This window comes from Eubalaena glacialis, chromosome 3 (genome assembly GCF_028564815.1).
Source record: "Eubalaena glacialis isolate mEubGla1 chromosome 3, mEubGla1.1.hap2.+ XY, whole genome shotgun sequence".
NCBI classification, from domain to species: domain Eukaryota; kingdom Metazoa; phylum Chordata; class Mammalia; order Artiodactyla; family Balaenidae; genus Eubalaena; species Eubalaena glacialis.
This window is the reverse complement of record NC_083718.1, coordinates 78,718,259-78,739,925: the sequence shown is the minus strand read 5'-3', so window position 1 is coordinate 78,739,925 and position 21,667 is coordinate 78,718,259. Positions and strand designations below refer to the sequence as shown.

Sequence of the window (21,667 nt, the reverse complement as noted above, 5' to 3'; positions counted from 1 at the left end):
GAGGTTCCTTAAAAAACTATAAATAGAACTACCATACGACCCAGCAATCCCACTACTGGGCATATACCCTGAGAAAACCATAATTCAAAAAGAGTCATGTACCACAATGTTCATTGCAGCTCTATTTATAATAACCAGGACATGGAAGCAACCTAAGTGTCCATTGACAGATGAATGGAAAAAGAAAGTGTGACACATGTATACAATGGAATATTACTCAGCCATATAAAGAAATGAAATTGAGTTATTTGTAATGAGGTGGATGGACCTAGAGAGTGTCATACCGAGTGAATTAATCAGAAAGAGAAAAACAAATACCGTATGCTAACACATATATATGGAATAAAAAAAAAATGGTTCTGAAGAAACTAGGGGCAGGACAGAAATAAAGATGCAGATGTAGAGAATGCACTTGAGGACACGGGGAATGGGAAGTGTAAGCTGGGACGAAGTGAGAGAGTGGCATAGACATATATACACTACCAAATGTAAAATAGATAGCTAGTGGGAAGCAGACGCATAGAGCAGGAAGATCAGCTTGGTGCTTTGTGTCCCCCTAGATGGGTGGGATAGGGAGGGTGGGAGGCAGAGGCACCAGGGAGGAGATATGCAGATATATGTACATTTATAGCTGATTCACTTTGTTATACAGCAGCAACTAAGACAATATTGTAAATCAATTACACTACAATAAGGATGTTAAAAAAATATATATTTTTTTATTGTGGTTAAACAAAACAAAATAAAACAAAACACTTTATATAAAATTTACATTTCACCACTTAAGTGTACAGTTCAGTAGTGTTGAGTATTTTCATAATATTATAAACGGATCTCCAGAACTTTTTCATCTTGCAAATCTGAAACTCCATAAACAACAATTTCCCTTTTCCTAAGTGAAATAAGCCAGTCACAAAAAGACAAGCAAGACTCTTACCTACTGTGCTTTGAAGTGTTTTGTTACACAGCAAATATCAAATGAGAATATGCATATATTCCATATGCTAGACTCTGCCAAACAGGTTTTCAAAGTGGTTGGACCAGTTAATACTCAGGCCAGTATTGTGTGCGACTTCCGGTTGCTCCACATTTGCAACATTGGGTGAGAGTCAAATATGCTCTCCTTTCCTCAGTTATTCTCCCTCCACATCCTCTAGATTTTTCCTCTTGGTCAGTTAGGAAGATAAACCTCAGACTAAAATAGTATTGCAACTCATTTTCATTTGAGACATCCTGGTATGTGTGGGTAATCACACTTGCATTTTCATGATATTAATGAAATTGAACACCTTTTCACAAGTTTATCATCCAATTGGATTTTCTCCTTTTTGAGAGTTGTGTTCAATATTTTGCACACTAAAAAAGGGGGAATATCTCTTTTCCTTATTGATTAACAGAAAATTACGAACATTCTATAAATCGGTATTTAATTAGTCATGTGCATTTCAAATATCCTGGCTCTGAAAATCGTATTTCACTCTCTTAAGGTGTCATTTGATAAACAAGTATTCTTAATTTTAATGAAGTGTAATTTATCAATCTTATGCTTTCTGAGTAATGCTTTGGTATGCTGTTTAAATAATTTTTGCTTCCACAAGATCATAATTTTTTAAACTATTCTAAAAAGTTTATTGCTTACCCTTAAACTTTTAGTTCTAATATCCATGTAGAATTGATTTTTGTGTATGGTATGAGATAAAGATTAATTGTTTTTTCTTGTGGATATCCATTTGTCCTTGTACTATTTTTTATAAAGATCATTTTTTATACCAGATGGGAGAGGATGCACTTGAACTTCAGTGTCACTTTTGTCATGACCAAATGAATATATATGTATTGGTTTATTTCTGAATTATCTTTTTTGTTGCATTGCTCAAGGTATGTATACTTGCACCAATACTGTACTCTCTTTTTCATATGAATTTCTTATATATTTTATATTGGGAACTATAATTCATCTAGGTTTGTGCTTCTCTAAGATTACTTGGCCTTTCTTGTTCTTTTGTATTTCCATACTTCATATTCCTAGACATAGAGATTTTCTTTTCTGCTGAAACTCAGAAATATAATTTATTTTTATATTATTGACTTTATCAGGTGATTTAACAAATGCATTTCCTTTATTAATTCTTACTTATCTTTATATTCTTATGAAATTTCTATGTCCCTAATAATATTTTCTTTTTTATTAAAGCATAGTTTATATACAATATTATATTAGTTTCAGGTATACAACACAGTGATTCAACATTTGTATACTTTATGAATTGATCACCACATTAGGTCTAGTAACCAACTGTCACCATACAAAATTATTATAATACTATTGACTATATTCCCTCTGCTGTGCATTACATCCTCATGACTTATTTATTTTATAATTGGAAGTTTGTACCTCTAAATCCCATTCACCTATTTTGCCCAACCCCTCGTTTCGTCCCTTCTAGTAAATACCAGTTTGTTCTCTCTCTATATGACTGTTTCTATTTGGTTATGTTTGTTCATTTTTTTTTTTATATTCTACATATATGTGAAATCAGACCATATTTGTCTTTCTCTAGCTGACTTATTTCACTTACTGTAACACCCTGTAGGTCCACCTATGTGGTTGCAAATAACAAGATATCATTCTTTTTTATGGCTGAGTAATATTCAGTTGTATATATACACATATATATTAAGTCTTCTTTACCCATTCATCTATCAATGGACATTTAGGTTGCTTCCATATCCCAGATATTGTAAACAAAGCTGCAATGAACATAGGGGTGCATATATCCCTTCAAAGTAGTGTTTTTATTTTCTTCAGTTAAATACCCAGGAGTGGAATTGATGGGTCATATGGTAGTTTTATTTTTAATTTTTTGAGGAAACTCCATACTGTTTTCCATAGGGGTTGTGTCAATTTACATTCCCACCAGTAGTGTATTAGGCTTCTTTTCTTCTTCACACCCTCACCAACACTTGTTATTTCTTTTCTTTCTTTCTTTTTTTTTAATAATAGCAATGCTGACAGGCATGAGGTGGTATGTTATTTTGGTTTTAATTTGCATTTCCCTGTTGATTAGTGATGTTGAACATCTTGTCATGCACCTGTTAGCCATTTGTTTGTTTTCTTTGGAAAAATGTCTATTCAGATCCTCTGTTCACTTTTTAATGGGTTGCTTTGTTTTTTGATGTTGAGTTGCATTAGTTCTTTTTTTTTTTATTTTAGATACTAACCCTTGTTGGATATATCATTTCCACATATCTTCTCCCATTTAGTAGATGCTCTTTTCATTTTGTTGATAACTTGTTTGTTTGTTTTTGTTTTTTTCTGTGCAAAACTTTTTAGTTTGATGTAGTTCCATTTGTTTATAATCACTTTTGTTGCCCTTTGCTTGATGAGACATGTCCAAAAAATATTAATAGACCAATGCCAAAGAGAGTAATGCCTAAAATTTCTTCTAGAAGTTTCATGATTTCAGGTCATACATCTAAGACTTTGTCCCATTTTGAGTTTATTTTTGTGTACAGTGTGAGAAAGTAGTCATTTGATTCGTTTGCGTGTAGCAGTCCAGTGTTTCTAACACTATTTATTGAAGACGCTGTCTTTTTCCCACTACATATTCTTACCTCATTTGTCATAGATTAATTGCCCATATAAATATGTGTTCATTTCTGGGACCTCTATTACGTTCCATTGATCTATGAGTCTGTTTCTCTTCCAATGCCATAATGTTTTGACTACTGTAGCTTTGTAGTATAGTTTGAAATCAGGGAGTGTGATACATTCTGCTTTGTTCTCCTTCCTCAAGATTGTTTTGGCTATTCAGGGTATTTTGTGTTTCCATAAAATTTTTACAATTATTTGTTTTAGTTCTGTGAAAAATGCCTTTGGTTCTGTGAAAAATGCCATTGATAGGGATTGCATTAATCTGTAGATTGTGTGGGGAAGTATAGCCATTTTAACAATATTAATTCTTCCAATTCATGAGTATGGTATAACTTTCTATCTATTTGTGTGATCTTCAATTTCTTTCAACATTGTCTTATAGATTGCTGAGTACAGGTCTTTTACCTCCTTAGTTAGATTTATTCCTGCATATTTTATTCTTTTTGATATAATTGTAAGCGTGATGTCTCTGGCTGCAGGGCCTGGGAACCAGAGCTGGTGCCCCTTACAGGTGGGTGAGGCTGGTCCTGGGGCTAGTGATGGCCCACTGGTGGGAGGATCTGTGTTCCAGGGTCTCTGTCTGAGGGCCCTGGGCATCCTTAAGTTGATGTCAGACTCACTGGTAGGTGAGACTGGGTCCTGGGCCCTCTGGTGGTCAGGACAAGGTCCCTTAGGACCCAGCATGCTGGTGCATGGGCCTGTGTCCCTTCCTGGCTAGCTGATTGGCCTGTGACTTCACAGTACAGTCTTGTGGGTGACCAAGTCCTGGTGCTGATAAGCTAGAGGGAGGACTCTAAAACGGCACTTGCCAGCATGAGTGTCCTTATGGTAGAATGAGCTCCCATAAATGGCTTCTGCCAGTTACTATGTCCCCAGGGTGAGCACTAGCTGCCTCCTGCCTCTCCAGGAGACTCTCCAAGATCAGCAGGTGGGTCTGACCCAGGGTCATTTCAAATTACTGCCTCCTCCCTGGGTCCTGGAGTGTGTGGGATTTTGTGTGTGCTCTTTAAGAGTGAAATCTCTGCTTTGTACAGCCCTCTGGCTCTCCCAAAAGTAAGCCCTTCTGGTTTTCAAAGCCAAACCTTCTTGGGTGTCATCTTCCAGGTGCAGAGATTCTCCATAAGAATTGCAATTATCCTCTGTTTGTGGATTGCCCACTCAGGGTTATGGGTTGTTACTATACCCCATCTCTGCCCCTCCTATCCTTCTTGTTGTGGGTCCTTCTTTATATCTTTAGTTGTAGAAGATCTTTTCTGCTAGCCTTCCAGTCTTTCTCTTCAATAGTTGGTCTGTAAATAGTTGTAATTTTGGTGTGTCTGTGGAAGGAGTTGAGCTCAGAGTCTCCCTAATCCACTATCTTGGCCACTCCAGTCAGAAGGACTTTCCAATTAAAAAAAGATTAAGGTGACTTGAAGGCTTTACTTCTATTTTTTGATTAAAAAATCAATTTGTTTATAGAATTTAAGTTTTATCTAGGACACTTTCTTGAATATAACCTTCCTGACATATTGACTCACTCATATAGTTTTGGGAAATAAATATCTACTGAGAAGCTTTCTCAGAGCCGTCTTCACTTCTTTATTCCTCAGTGTGCAGACAAGGGGGCTGAATAGTGGGGTGATCACTGTATAGGTCACTGCCACAAGTTGGTCCTTATAGCAGGAGAAAAGGGATGTGGGCCTCAAGTACATAAAGGAAGCAAAGCCATAGTGGAAAATAACCACAGTGAGGTGGGAGACACAGGTGGCAAAGGCCTTATGCTGTCCCTCCGCTGAGGAGATCTTGAGGATGGTGGAAACAATGAAGACATAGGAGATGAAGATCAACACTAAGGGAACCAGCAATACCAGAATGTTGAGGAAGAAGATAACCATCTCCTTCTGGTTGGTGTCTGTGCAGCCCAGTTTTATGACAGGGGAAATGCCACAGAAAAAGTGGTTGATTCAGTTGGAGGCAGAGAAGGGTACACTAAACACCAGGACGTTGGCAACCACAGAGATCAGGAAACCACAGAAGCCTGAGGCTAAAACCAACTGCATGCAGGTGGCTCAGCTGACAATGAGGGTATAGTTGAAAGGGTTGCAGATGGCAACATAGCAATCATAGCTCATCACAGCAATTAGGAAACAGTTGGTTCAAGCCAAGCCCACAGAGAAATAGAGCTGGGAAACACACCCAGAGAAACAAATAATCAGACTTGTGGAAAGCCCTTGGTCAGCATTTTGGTACAATGACAAAGGTAAAGCAGATTTCAAAGCAGGAGAGGCCAAAGAGAAAGAAGTACATAGAGGTGTGCAAAGCCCAATTCAGATGAATGACAGTCATGATGGTTGCATTGGCCATCAGAATGGTCAGGTAGTCCAGGAGGAAAATAAAGAAGAGAAAGGTTTACAGATGTCCCAGGTTTGAGAATCGTATAATGTTGGACTCAGTGATCATATTCTGGTTCTGTCTCTCCAATAAGCACTGGTATTCTGACTCAGACATCCTAACATTCAGAACAGAAAGAATTTGACAAAAGTGAAATGCTCCCATGGAAACCACAAATATGTTTCTGTACAAAGCTAATAATACTGGTATGAAAAAATGAGTAACAAGTTAAGCACACTGATCAGGGAATGAGGGGAAAGCATGAGGAATGAAGAGTAGTGATGTAAGTAATATCCCAATTCAATGATATCTGAAGAAATTTATTTTTGTAAGTTGTTTTCATTCTTTGTATTCTTATTTGCACAGAAGATTCATATAAAGTTCATTAAATCAGTAAGTGATTTCAAGCTCATCTCATCCAATCCTGCCATTTTATGGAAGAAGAAACTGAAGCTTAAAAAAATTAAACCATTTGCTTAATTGACATGAGTTCACCTAAACTTAACAGAAGGAGTAAAATGATGAACTTAGAGAAGAAATCAATCAAATATAGACTAGAAAAAAAACATAAAAAATCAATAAAACTAAAAGCTGTTTTTTTGAAAAAATAAACAAAATTGATATAGTCTCAGCTAAGTAGAATGAAAGAGAAGACTGAAATAAATAAAATAAAAAATGAGAGAGAAGATATTATAATGTATGCCTCAGAATTTAAAAAAGGGACATAAATGAATATTATCAACAATTGTGCACCTATAAATTGGATAATTTAGAAGAAATGAACAAATTTCTAGAAAAATTAATCTACCAAAACTGTATCAAGAAGAAATAGAAAGCTTAAACAGACAATTAACAGATAAAGAGATTTATCAGTAATCAAAAATCTCCCAGCAAAGAAAAGTCCAGGACCAGATGGTTTCATGGGTGAATTTTACCAAACATGCAAAGAATTAATACCAATCTTTATTAAACTCTTCCAAAAAAATCAAAGAAGAAAGAACACTTTCAAACTCAAATTATGAGGCTAACATCACCCTAATACCAAGGCCATATTAAGACACAACAGGAAAACTACAGGCCAACATCCCTGATGAACATAGATGCAAAAATCCTTAACAAAATACTAGGAAATTATTGATAAATATAAGAGAATGTTAAATTTATTCATATTATTCTTTGGATGCAAGGATGGTTGAAGATATACAAATCAATCAATGTACTATACCACATTAATAAAATAAAATAAAATGCATGATAAAATCTATAGATGTAGAAAAAGTATTTGAAAAAATTCAACATCCAGTAATGATTAAAACTCTCTCCAAAGAACTTACCTTAACCCAGTAAAGTTTATACATGAAAAGCCAACAGCTAAATCATAATCGGTAGGAGAAAATTGAAGGTTTTTCTCTAAAATTGGATACAGTAGGGAGGGTTCCCACTCTCATCACTCCTAATCAGCATAGTACTAGAAGTCCTAGCCAAAACAATTAGACAAGAAAAAGAAATAAAAAGCATCCAAATCAGAATGAGAAAAGTTAAATTACTTCTATTTGCAGATGGTACAATCATACATGTAGAAAATGCTAACAATTCAATCAGAAAAACTATTGGAAGTAGTAAACAAATTTAGTAAAGTAGCAGATACAAAATCAACATAAAAATCAGCCGTTTTTCTATACACAAACAATGAATTATCCAAAAAGGAAATTAAGAAAACAATCTCATTCACAATAGCAACAGAAAGAATAAAATATTTAGGTATTAACTTAGCCAAAGAGGTGAAAAACTTGTACACTGAAAACTATAAAATATTGAGAAAGGAAATTAGTAAAGAAACAGATAAATGGAAAAAGGTTCAGTGTTCATGGGCTGAAAGAATGAATATTGTTAAAATGTCTATACTACCCAAAGTGGTCTACAAACTAAATGCAATCCCTATCCAAATCCTATAAGCATTCTTTACAGAAATAGAAAAAAAGTCTTGAAATTAATATAGAACCACGAAGGACACTGAATAGTCAAAGCAATCTTGAAGAAGAACAGCAAAGCTTGAGGCTGCACATTTTATGATTTCAAAATATATTACAAAGCTACAGTAATCAAAATGGTATGCCTCTGGCAAAATCAAAAACATAGACCAACAGAACAGAATAGAGCCCAGAACTAAATCTATGCATTTATGGTCTATCTATAACTTACAGATCTATAATTTAAGTTTAAATTTTTATATTAAGCAAAACATTTTCAGAAAAATAAAATCAAATATGTAGCAATCATAAAAAAAAAATAGGATCAATTACCCTACCTAGTGTAAAAGCCCCTTTCTGTCTGTAGAGTATTTGTACAATAGAACAAAGTAGACTGAAGTAACCAAAGGCAAGTCTCAATTTCTGTTTTTGTGTTTCCTGATAGAAACAACACTTCTTTGGAAAGTAACACCTCTAAACTATGAAGCTCATTATTATGAAGTCATTAGAGGTAATAATGAAAAGAATCATTTCCGTCTCCCCTTACATTGATTCCCAGACTTACATATTCTTGTTATTGGAGAATAGGCACAATACATTGTTTGCTAGTTCAGAGTATACACTGCCTTGAGTAGACATGTGAGGTTCCATCATGTGTTGTCACACAGGTGGTGCTCTATCTGAGCCTTCAGTAAGCCATTTAATTTTCTGTATGACACCTCATAATGAGTGATGTGTACATAGAAGGAGCCAGGTTTCCCATTATTATTTTCTAAGTACAGTTTCCTTACTGACTTATGAGGTAATTTCTATTAAAGAACAAGTTTCCAAATATACATAGATTAATGTCTGAGCTCTCCTTTCTGTCTCTTTGTAATATTTAACTCTTCCTACTCCAGTAGCAAGCTCTCTTTATCACTAAGGCATCTTACTATTGGGAAAAGTGAGCCTCTATATCACTTTTCCTTTTTCAAAAATGTCTTATTATTCCATGTAAACTTTAGAAATTTGTATTGTCAGGTTGCCTTCACAATTCATGCTGGGGTTTGGAATGGAATTATATTGCTTTTAGATTAGCTTGGATGAAATTGACAACTTTATATATATAGTTATTCTAGTTAAAAAAAATTAAGATAAGAAATTTAATGATAATGTTCAAATAGGTTTAAGACACTTGTTAAAAATTTAGGTTTTGGCAGAACACCCCAATGGTTCTAATTAGGATTTCTATGGACAAAAACCTGAGAAGATAAATTTGCAATTAAGCCCTCTTTTGACTTATAAACACTAAATTTGAGAATCACTGGACAAATATACCAGTTTCCTGACTTAATATTCAATGAAAAGTTTCCACTTGGCCTCTGCATTACAGTCTTAATTGTGGTGATTTTTCCTTCAGAATCCATAACATATGGGCTCAACTTCCAGTGAAGACATAGGCTAATTATGCTTACGGCTCCTACTCCTCAGGTACCTCAACTAAGGCTACCTTTGAGAAACTTATGACATTATTTTTCAAAATAACCTTGACTTCTAATTAACCCCAGGGCAATGTCTCCAGTGCAGTAGATCAAGCCTCAGGAGTCCAACGATCAGTATATACTTCTAATAACCACACTCCATGTTGGTCACCAGAATTTCTAAAGATAATGACTTTGGCTGGACAAGTTGAGAGTCCTGATGGATAGAGGAAGATGCAGAGGAGAGCTTCTGTCCCAAGGCAGATTCACTCTCTTTTGCTGATATTTCTTCAGGTTCTGGTCTTTGGCTTAGAATCTACTTGTCAAGGGATCCCAGATCCTGAATGTTTCTGTCTGAATTGAAAGGAGGAGAGCAATGTAGGTACTTACTGAGCAGTGGGAATATTGCTCTAGTCTGGGGTTTTGTGGGGTCTAGACCTGAGTGAGGGCTAGTGCTTGTGAACATTGGCCCCCCAATTGCAATTCTGGCAAGTGGCAAGGATAAGAAGGAGAATCATGGGCTGCTTTTAACTTCAGGTACTAAAAGTGATTTGGCATCGTCCATATAGTTCTCTGAATTTTTCTTAATGATCAGATTGGGTCATTTTTGCTGCCAGCTAGATTTTCTTTTCTTTCTTTATTTTTTCTTATTTTGAACTGGTTGCCTCATGGACTACATGAAACACATACTTAACTAAATCCTCATTTCTCTATCTGCTGTGTACTCATGGATGCATATTTTTAGTTATAATCTAATACTTAAGCTCCATTTTAATAAGGCAATTCAGGATTTTCATGTGTATCTAAGAATACAAAAATTCCACTTCTTTAATATCTGAGGCTGTGTACATAATTTCTCTCAGTTAACTGACGGATTTTTTTCCCTAAGATAAGTATTTGAAAACATCAAAATTTTGCATCAGAAAAATTTGTAGATTTGCCCCCTTTTTGAGGTACCCAGTACCCTCAATTATTGAGTCACTATTTAAGCTTAAATTATATAAAATTTTTTGGAGCATCGAAGGAGTTAGAAAAATAAGGTGCAGAAGTGTCATCTCAAAGGATCATAACATGAATTCCATTGCTTGGTTCTAGAATATCATAAAGGGAATTTAGGGATCATCTAACTAGAGAATTTTGGAGTCTCTGAGTTGAAAAGTATCTTAAGGGTTAGTATTCAAATTTTACCCTAAGTCAAAACTTCTTCTGCAACATGTTATTCAAGGAGCCTCCGTTTAAGTACTTTCAACAGTTTATTACAATTATTGCCATATCGCCTTTAATTTTAAAAATAAAAAGACTGAATATCCAAGTTAAGTACCTTGCCCTAAGTCACACAAAGCTAGACCTGAAATATAGATCTTCTCACTCCAAACTGAGGGATCTTTTACCTTAATTTTATAGCCTGTGGGTATTTGCTGGAAGATCTTTTTATTCTTCTGCCCTTATGTCTTTCTATCCTTAGTACTGATATAACACGCTCTGGTGGTCTTTGATGTCTTCTTGAGCAGATGGGGGCTACCTTCTCAGATATACTGTGCCAGTGAGTCTCCATACACCACGAAAAGGGAAAATATATCAATCATACAACTCATTTAGACTGTGGGGTTATAGTAAGTGTATGTAAAAATCCCCTTAACTGAAATCAGCTGCTCTCATGGGTTTGAGTGACAAATAATCTAAACAGTTTTCTTTTTTTGTATTTTTGTTTTTGGTATTGGGGAGAAACAGGTGCTCCTTCAGCATCAGATAATTCTAGCTCCTGTGGTCTACTCTATAATTCATACTCAGTGGAGTGAGAATATATTGGGGATGAGGTGTGGATTAGTTGACAGTAGATCCAGAAAAATCTTGGGAAAGTAATAAGAAAAGGATAAGCAATGATCATAAATTTAGATTTCCCTCAGTGTTTTGAAAGAGACAGGGTCCCTTTGTCCAGGTGGAGGTATTTTACAGGGAAACTGCCTTGTCAGTTTGCCTTTCTTCATATAGAAAACATATGTATATTATACCAATATATATAAGTATACACATACAAATGTATGTATATAACAGGGATATATATGGTATTTACTTTCTTTATATTTATATATAATAGAGATACCTTTAGAGTTACAGAATGAAAAACATTCCTATTATTTGTGTTGAAGAACTTTAAAACCAGAATGTGTGACTATCCTAATATTAACTTCAAATAATTACACCTACTAAGTTTATGACCAATTTCTAGTAATTAAGAAAGAACAAAACTTATCTTCAAATTCTAAGGATAGGTATAGTGAGTTTCAGAAATTTCCGACCACTTAACTTAAGGTCTAGAAAGCCAAGGTTTGCTATTATCATGAAAAATGCAAAAACAAAATTCTGGTAGCAGATGCAAACAATTCCTCAACACATAATGATGTAAAAGTTTAAATATACTGAAAAGTGTACAAATGAAGACTGGATACAACCAATAAATGTTAAATGATTTTGCATACAAAGAACACTTTCTTTACTTCTTAGGCTTAGGCAGTTGGGAAATACACCCATGAAAAAATGATCTGATATAAGCCCTAAAAACGACTTTAGAAATAATTTTTTCTATCAGTGTGCAAACTGTGTTTAGTAGCAGAATATCCAAAAGGAATCTTATTGACATAACAATATGCAAAATATATAAAGCCTATGATTTGATCAGGAGTTGTAATCCTGGAAAACTGCCCAATTGTCACATTCTCTGTCACTCTGTGTGACAAGGAAGGTCTTGCCATTTTTGTAAAACTCTATTTTTCTGAGGCATCTCAGAACAGGAAAAGTGAAGTGTGTTTAAAATGCCACAAAGTAAATGAGACTCTTTCTAACAGTAGATGATTCTTCTTTTTCTAAGAAAAGGAGAAAATTTTCTTTAAACTAATGTTATCTTCTATTCCACCCTTGGCTCAGTGCTCTAGTTTGTGGAACTTCCAGTAATGTTTCTAACTGGTCTGAAAACTAAAGTTTTTTTCTCTTTTTCATATTGTTTTGCCTATTGACATAAAATTGTTATAATGAGTGATTGACATAAGGTATATGATATTCTTACCACATATCTTATCATATAATAAGTTGTCAATAAACACAAATCTCCTCACAGTTTTGCTCAGAGATAATCTAGTTCTTCTTTTCCTTCCCCATTTGTGGTTGGATAAACTGAAATTCACCTGCTGTGTCTGAACATTACTCATTCTTTCATTCCACTTTCTGATCAAGTTCAGATAGCTGAAGTTTACCATATTTTTCACTTTTGGAGAGCTGTTTTCCTTAGGCTTGTAGTGAGCAAGGAAAACACAATAATCCATAAGTAAGATACAAGGGGAAAAAACCAGATAATTCCTTAATCCTTAGCTAGAGAGATAACATGTTTTTGGTCTTGGAAAAAAGTCTTCTAATTGGTCATCAGTTGTTCTGTTCCATATTTAGCCTTAATTCTTATTTTGGCAGGTATTTTTGGAGAAAATGAATGAGTTCCACCAAACATCTGGAAATGCCTGCCACCTGTAGGCTTTGTGCTGAGTTCCCTGTGTATTTCTCCCTCCCTGGATCCTGGCCTCTGGCTCTCCTAATAACGTGACCATGGAATGGGTCAATGAGACCTTGGTGAGACAGTTTGTCTTCCTTGGCTTCTCATCTCTGGCTGGGCTGCAGCGGCTGCTCTTCATTGTCTTCCTGCTCATCTACCTGTTCACCCTGGGCACAAATGCCATCATCATTTCCACCATTGTCCTGGACAGAGCCCTCCACACGCCTATGTACTTCTTCCTTGCTGTACTCTCCTGTTTTGAGACTTGTTACACCTTCATCCTTGTACCCAAGATGCTGGTTGACCTGCTAGCACAGAAGAAGACCATCTCCTTCTTGGGCTGTTCTATCCAGATGTTTTCCTTCCTCTTCCTAGGTTGCTCGCACTCCTTCCTGCTGGCAGCCATGGGTTATGATCGCTATGTGGCCATCTGTAACCCTCTGCGTTACACAGTGCTCATGGGTTATGGGGTGTGTGTGGGACTTGTGGCTGCTGCCTGTGCCTGTGGCTTCACTGTCTCACTGGTCACCACCTCCCTGGTATTTCACTTGCCTTTCCACTCCTCCAACCAACTACACCACTTCTTCTGTGACATTTCTCCTGTTCTCAAGCTGGCATCTCATCACTCTCGCCTCAGTCAGTTGGTCATATTCATGCTTGGTGTGTTTGCCTTGATTATTCCACTGTTACTTATCCTGGTTTCCTATATCCGTATCATCTCTGCCATTCTAAAAATCCCATCCTCTGTTGCAAGGTACAAAGCCTTCTCTACTTGTGCCTCCCATCTCATTGTGGTAACTGTTCATTATGGTTGTGCCTCTTTCATCTACTTAAGGCCCAAATCCCATTACTCTTCAAGTCAAGACACCCTAATATCTGTGTCTTATACCATCCTCACTCCATTGTTCAATCCAATGGTTTACAGTCTGAGGAATAAGGAATTCAAATCAGCCGTTCGAAGAACAATGGTCCAGACTTCATATCCTGTTAATTAAAGAGCCAGTTATTAACTGTTCAGTTAATTGTATGCCTTTTATGTGCCAAGTAAAATGTGTGCTTTCAAATATTTTCTCATTTAAATGTAGAACATGCTGTAATGTAAAGACATTTTTCATATGAAGAGAATGAGGCTCAAAGAAGATAAGACATTCTGGCTTTCTGCCATGAGTAATGCTCTAAGAAGGCTATGTAAACATGTGAAAAGATTACTCATTTCTAGAATAAATTTCATCACATTTTACTGCTATAAAGATTTATTATTCAAAAACAAATAAATCCATTGATGAGAGCAAAGATGCACCAAAGCTGTCTAGTTCAAAGGAACAGAAGAATATATGACTATCTATTCCTACCCCTCCTGATATGAGTTCTTCCTTTCCAGAAGACAACAGGCAACCTTGGTCCCCTCCATTCTACAGCAAACTTTAGTGTCCCTTTTTGGTCCTTGATTCCACCCCCCACCAAATCTACATATTGAAATGGCTTTGCCTTTACTTGGGATTGTTTTGTCCTTTCCTTGTTTGAGACTGGAACCTTATTATGGAGTTTCCTTCCTATATACGTATGCCCTTCTAATATTATCCTGTCATAGGCCCCAAATTCATTCCCCGAATATCATACTTATTTATTCTCTTCAAGGCAGCTGCTAACATGGAATAATTGCTGAAGTATCTCAAGCAATCTAGCAAAGGGGTAGAGTTAATATTAATAGGGTGAAGAGCAAGACTTCCCTAATGTCCAGAAAATCCATGGAAAAGTTCTTCAGTGACTCCTCTTTCCATAGAGGATGAAGCCAAGGATTTATCACCTAGTCCCCGCCACCTCTGTGGCATTATTATTTCTAACATTATTATTATCCATTTCTCATATGTGCCTTGTTGTGCCCTCTGAAGCTAATCCACTATTTGCTGGTCCTCGAAGTAACACGATTCTATAGTCTGCCATGTTTTCTCATGTGCTGCTTCTTCTCTGGAAGAATAATTTTTAAAAAAGAGTGGTGAAGTCATGTTCAGGTGTGTGGCTGCCTACATGGATGAGCTGACATTCACCAAGACAGGACATGAAGGTAGCTGAGCAAGCTCGGCAGCAGAAGATGGCAGAATAAGCAAGGTTATTCATAGTACAAACTTCTCTTTAGTTCCAGGTACGGTACCAGGAACAGGGTCGACAAGATTGTTTTTAATATAATGAATCTGAATTTCCTGAAGGCACAGATTTTATATTAAACACAAGCTTGTCAACACGGTTTGGTTTTCTTCAATATTCTTTATTGAAATTATTCTGAGATATAAAGGAATTTTTCCTTCAGGAGAAGGGTGGGAAGTCAAACTGAACAAGATCCCCAAATTCTATTTTATTTCCATAGGAGTAATTTTGCTTAGCCCTGTTCAACACCTGTGCTCTCCTTGACCAAATCTGTTTAGTCATTACACCAAATTATGCCTTTGTTCACAAAGGGATGGAGTGAGGTAACATGAAGACATCTGTATAAATCCAATCTTAATACTAATAACATCACTCAAAAGATAAACCATACATTTGGATTCCTGTAAAGAAAGGCACTTCCACAAATTTTTATTGCAGACAACATGGAATTAAAAGTCTAAAACTTACTTGGCATAAACTTAAATATTTCTGAGCTCTAACAGAAAGTCTTACAGTCTTATAGTGACATTCTTAAGATCTTTACCCTGAGGCAATAGTTTCCTGAAGTACCTTGAATTTAATCTTTCCCTTGAAGCCATTTCTTACTTTCAGAATCTTTGCTGGGAGAGATTGGGGATTGGATGGGAAAAGCTTTATTTTCAAACCTAGGAAGTTCTGGATTCTTTATAGTTCTAAATTCTTCTCAGAAGCTTAACGACACCTTATTTTGTTCATTTCTTTCTTCTCATATGTTATCATTGATCGGCACTTTCTATAATCTTCCTAGAAATTTCTCATGAGTTTAATAACTGATTTTTCTGTGTTCCAGGCTATAGTAATGCAAATTTTCCAAGAAAGCATGTAAATGCCCCCTTTTACCAAACTATAATAACAGCTTCCTGTCTGTCCTTCAAATGCTTACCAACGGTGGGCTCAAGGCTCTTACACCTTTCAGTGATAGATTCCTTAAGGCTTTACAGATTTTCCTACCATCAAGTCCAAACTCAATGCCATATTTTTAAAGTTTTAATTATAATAGCACCCTGACTTTAGATACCAAATTCTGTTCTAGTTATTTATTTCCATTTAGCAAATTACCCTGTAGTTTAGCTAAGATAACAACAGTTATTTATTTTACACACAAATCCACAATTTTGGCAAGGCTTCATGGGACAGCTTGTATCTACTTTTTGTGAGGTCACCTTGGTTGGCCCAACTAGGGCTGAAAGACCATTTACAAAATTGGTCACTTATGTGACTCGTTAGTTCATGTTAAATGTTGGCTGTGTGCAAATCTGGTGCTTTTGGTGCTTCCCTGGTGGCGCAGTGGTTGAGTATCTGCCTGCCAATGCAGGGAACACGGGTTCGAGCCCTGGTCTGGGAAGATGCCACGTGCCGCGGAGCAGCTGGGCCCGTGAGCCACAATTACCGAGCCTGCGCGTCTGGAGCCTGTGCTCCGCAGCAAGAGAGGCCGCGATAGTGAGAGGCCCACGCACCGCGATGAAGAGTGGCCCCCGCTTGCCGCAACTGGAGAAAGCCCTTGCACAGAAACGAAGACCCAACGCAGACAAAAATAAATAAAAAAAAAAAAAAAAAAAAAAAGACTGGAAACCATAAAACTTCCAGAAAAAAATATAAGTAGAACATGCTTTGACAGAAATCGTAGCAATATTTTTTTTTGGATCTGTCTCCTATAGCAAAAGAAACAAAAGCAAAAATAAACGAATGGGACCTAACTAAACGTAAAAACTTTTGCACAGAAAAGGAAACCACTGACAAAAGGTTTACCCTACTGAATGGGAGAAAATATGTGCAAATGATGTGACCAATAAGGGGTTAATATCCAAAATATATAAACAGCTCACACAACTCAATATAAAAAAAGATTTAAAAATGGGCAGAAGACCTGAATAGACATTTTTCCAAAGAAGATATACAGATGACAAACAGGTACATGAAAAGTGCTCAACATCACTAATAATCAGAGAAATACAAATCAAAACCATGAGATATCACCTCACGCCTGTCAGAATGACTATCATCAAAAAGTCTGCAAATAACAAATGTTGGCAAGTATGTGGAAAAAAGGGTACCCCAGCACACTGTTTATTGGAATGTAATTGGTGCAGCCACTATGGAAAACACTATCAAGTTTCCTCAGAAAACTAAAAATAAAAATACCATATGATCCAGCAATTCCACTCCTTGGCATATATCTGAAGAAAATGAAAACACTAATTCAAAAAGATACATGCACCCCAATGTTCATAGCAGCTTTATTTATAATAAACCAACCTATGGAAGCAACTTATGTGTCCATCAACAGATGAATGGATAAAGAAGGTGTGAGGTATATATATAAATATATATACACACAAGGGAATATTACTGTCACAAAAATAATGAAATTTTGCCGTTTGCAATAACATGAATGGACCTGGAGGGTATTATGCTTAGTGAACTTAGACAGACAAAGATAAATATTGTATGTTATATTTATATGTGGAATCTAAAAAAATAAAACAAACAAGTGATTATAACAAAACAGAGAGACTCACAGATATAGAGAACAAACTAGTGGTTACCAATGGGGAGAGAGAAGGCAGGATGGGCAAGATGGGGGTAGGAGATTAAGAGGTATAACTTACTATGTATAAAATAAATAGCTATCAGTATATACTGTACAATGGAAGGAATATAGCCAATGTTTTATAATAATTGTAAATGGAGTGTAATCCACAATAAAATTGAATCACTATGTTGTATACCTGAAACTAATATAATATTGTAAATCAAATAAATTTCATTAAAAAAAAACATGTGTAGGGAATAAAAGTTGATGTTCCAAGATGGCCAAGTGACACATGAAAAGATGCTCAACATCTCTAATTATTAGACAGATGCAATTCAAAACTAAAATGAGGAATCACCTCACACAGATCAGAATGTCCATCAGCAAAAAGTCTACAAATAATAAATGCTGGAGAGGGTGTGCAGAAAAAGGAACCCTCCTACACTGTTGGTGGGAATGTAAATTGGTACAGCCACTGTGGAGAACAGTATGGACATTCCTTAAGAAACTAAAAATAGAGCTACCATATGATCCAGCAATCTCACTTCTGGGCATATATCCAGAGAAAAACATGGTTTGAAAGGATATATGCATCCCAATGTTCATTTCAGAGCTGTTTACAATAGCCAAGACATGGAAGCAACCCAAATGTCCATCAACAGATGAATGGATAAAGAAGTACATATGGTACTTGTATATTGTGGTACATATATACAAAGGAGTATTACTCAGCCATTAAAAAGAATGAAATAATGCCATTTGTAGCAACATGGATGGACCTGGAGATTATCATACTAAGTGAAGTAAGTCAGACAAAGACAAATATCATATGATATCGCTTATATGCAGAATCTAAAAAATATGATACAACTGAACTTATTTACAAAACAGAAACAGCCTCACAGACTTAAAGAATGAACTTATGGTTACCAGGGGTAAGGGTTGGGGGGTAGGGATAGATTTGGAATTTTGTATTGACATTTACATACTACTATATTTAAAATAGATAACCAACAAGGACTTACTGTATAGCACAGGGAATACTGCTCAATACACTGTAATGGCCTATATGGGAAAATAATTTGAAAAAGAATAGATACATGTGTATGTATAACTGAATCATTTGCTGTACACCTGAAATTAACACAATATTGTTAATCAACTCTACTCCAATATATAAAAAATAAGTTGATGTTCCAAGAATTAGGAAGTAGAAGTTGACAGGCTCTAGAGACCAGAGTTTATAAACCATATAACATCAATTTTGCTATAATCTATTGGAACAAATAGTCATTCAGCCTACCCAGATTCAGGGGAAATATATAGCTTTCAGATGAATCTTCTCACTGAAAGATTTCCTGAAGATCTAGCCATGGTCCCAATCTGTTACATAACTGAAGGAGAGAGAAGCCACCAAGTCCTAGTCATCAAATTCTTACTTAATACCTTGGAATTTTCTTCTCCTCTTCCTGCTTGCGGCATCTCATATAATTTGTACAAGAGCAGGTCACACAAGCCCCTGAGAGAGACATCTATGAGTGTCTAGTATTTCCCCATTTCTAGCCCAAAGTGTCTGGACTCACTGGCAGAGGGAATAAATATGCAATGTGAAATTAGGAGGTAGACTCCTGAGAAGTCTCAGCCAATACCTAAAACAGGGCACTATGACATCTTACTCCAGAACCCAAATTTTCTTTCTTTATTTATTGAACAAATATCAATCATGCTCATGTTATATTCCAGGAACAAATAAGTTTCTCATGTGCCTGAAAGACCTATGTTGCTTCTGCCCTTCTAATTTTCTGTCCTCTATTCTTTGTATCTTTCTTCCTCTCTTCTAACTTTCAGAAATGTGAATATGAAATGGATATTTTTCTCAAAACTAAGAATAAAAATTTAGTCATTAGGTAGGGATACTCAAAGGAGGTAATTAACAAATTACCTGTCTGTTTTAACAAATAGGACCAAGAAAACCTCCACCTCTCTAATAAGTCCCCAGAGAATTTCTGGGAGGAAACAAACTAATTTCCACAGTATATTAGAAAGGAACTTTTCTTTGACCAACTAATTCTCATAGTGTATTACCATAGTTCTACTTGCTAATTGGGGAAATTATGGACAAGCATTGGGCAAAATGTGGTAATTAGATCCCTATGGAGATAAACATTTCAATTACTAACCAAGGCATTGAAGTCATTGCTAATGTAAAAAAGAAGACCATTGTCATACTCATTGAGGACATACCTAAACTATCCAAGGTACAGGTGATATTTTTGTGTAGAGCAATGTATATAGTTTTCTTATAATGGTCCAGAGTTTGTAGAAAATGGTAGACGAGCCCTTGGACATTATGACAGTGAAGATAATTTTGGCAAATTTCACCTAGAAACCTTCATAGAAGATTCCAGGATGTGTCCGAAAATGAAGACACCTGCATGTTACTGGGCACTAAACTCCGATTTGAAAAAAATGTGAAATTTTTATTTTTATTTAGGAACTCTTATTTCCGTATTGAGAAGAGCAGTGACAATCCACTTATTTTTATGTCAAATTTTAAAATTGTTGGGTTTTCCCTGGAGCCAGTGATCTGTTATCCTCTAGTTGTTAGTAGTGGAAAATAGAAAATGTGATCAAATGATAGAAAGGGCAGTTCGATGGTGAAAAATGTAAGGATAAAGATAAAGACCAAGATCAAGAGGAAGGCAGGGCCACAGGGTAAGTTTTGATTTTTTCATAAGGGGATACAGTATAAGAAAGAAAGAAAACAAAAATTTATACAGAACATGGAACATAAGGAGAACATAAAAATATTTTTACTTAGGAGGCACATGGTGGTGCAAAGGGGACCAAGCTGCTGTAAAGTGAACTGAGATCATTATTAATTCATTAATGGACTATTTATTTATTCATCAAGACTTTATATTTCATATATTCCATATATTTAAATATTGGGTTATGTTTTGAGAATTCGCAGAGCATATGTTGTGGTATTTATCCTTGAGGCTGTCTGGTCTATTGGAGAGACAATCAGGAGACAATAATTTGGATGTAACATGTTGAGTATTTTGATAAAGACACATGAAACAACCGTTAAATATATTAAGCTTTAAATATACTAGAAACAACAAATTCTTCCTAGACAGATTAGAGAAAGTTCAATAACTGGTGACTTTAAAAAGTATGAAGAATGAGTAGATCACAGATGAAAGTTAGAGGATATTTGAGGCTGACATTTCTTTCTCTCTCTCTCTCTCCAAGAAGTCTTGAAATACAAAGGCATATATAGAAAACTCTATGTATTTTAGTGCAAGTCCTGTGTGATTAAAATTTAGGTTGCAAATGTAGATAAGGGGTAAAATTAGTTGCCTTTTTAACCAACTTAAGAAATTGGCTTTACCTTACAAGTGATGAAGAGTTATTGAGCAAAATAATGAAAAATCAATTTGCTCTTTCCCCTTGTTGAAGAGGCAACTTAATTATGCTATATGTCCTTTTCTTTTTCCATCTTTTTATTTTCTCCAAGCTTTCTTTGAACGTGTAATATCCTCTTTTCCAAATTCAGAAAATAGCAATACCACTTGTTTGTCCACACACCCGAAGGACTGTGGCAGCAGCCTCTCTATGGCTCTTTTATAAAAGGTATAATGACTTGAAATGGTCTGTAGGACCTTTATTTTCTTTCCTGCTTATGTCTTCATGTCCAAATCCAAAATATTCTTCCCAGTTTATTTCAACTGCCATCTCTCTGCCATGCAGCTGTCTCAGATCCCAGAATCTGTAAGTAACAAGTCTTTTCCCCTATAGAATTCCCATATTCCTTTTATGATACTTCATGTTCTACTTTGTGTAAAGGTCTTATCTCCAGTAGACTATAAGCTACTTGTAACCAGGGTCCTTGCCATTTCATCTTTTATTTACCCACAGTACTTAGCATAGTGCCTGGCATGTAACAGA

General features: G+C 35.8%; 1 protein-coding gene and 1 pseudogene across 1 annotated transcript; one reads left to right on the top strand and one right to left on the bottom strand.

Annotated features, from left to right (window-relative positions):
• Positions 1–5,172: 5,172 nt before the first annotated feature.
• LOC133087044 (olfactory receptor 10T2-like) lies at positions 5,173–6,142 on the bottom strand (annotated as a pseudogene).
• A 6,907-nt stretch (positions 6,143–13,049) lies between these two features.
• Positions 13,050–13,991, top strand: LOC133088084 (olfactory receptor 10K1). The gene has a single exon (XM_061185865.1). It carries the CDS (start codon positions 13,050–13,052, stop codon positions 13,989–13,991), a length of 942 nt encoding a protein of 313 aa, XP_061041848.1.
• The last annotated feature ends 7,676 nt before the right edge of the window (positions 13,992–21,667 follow it).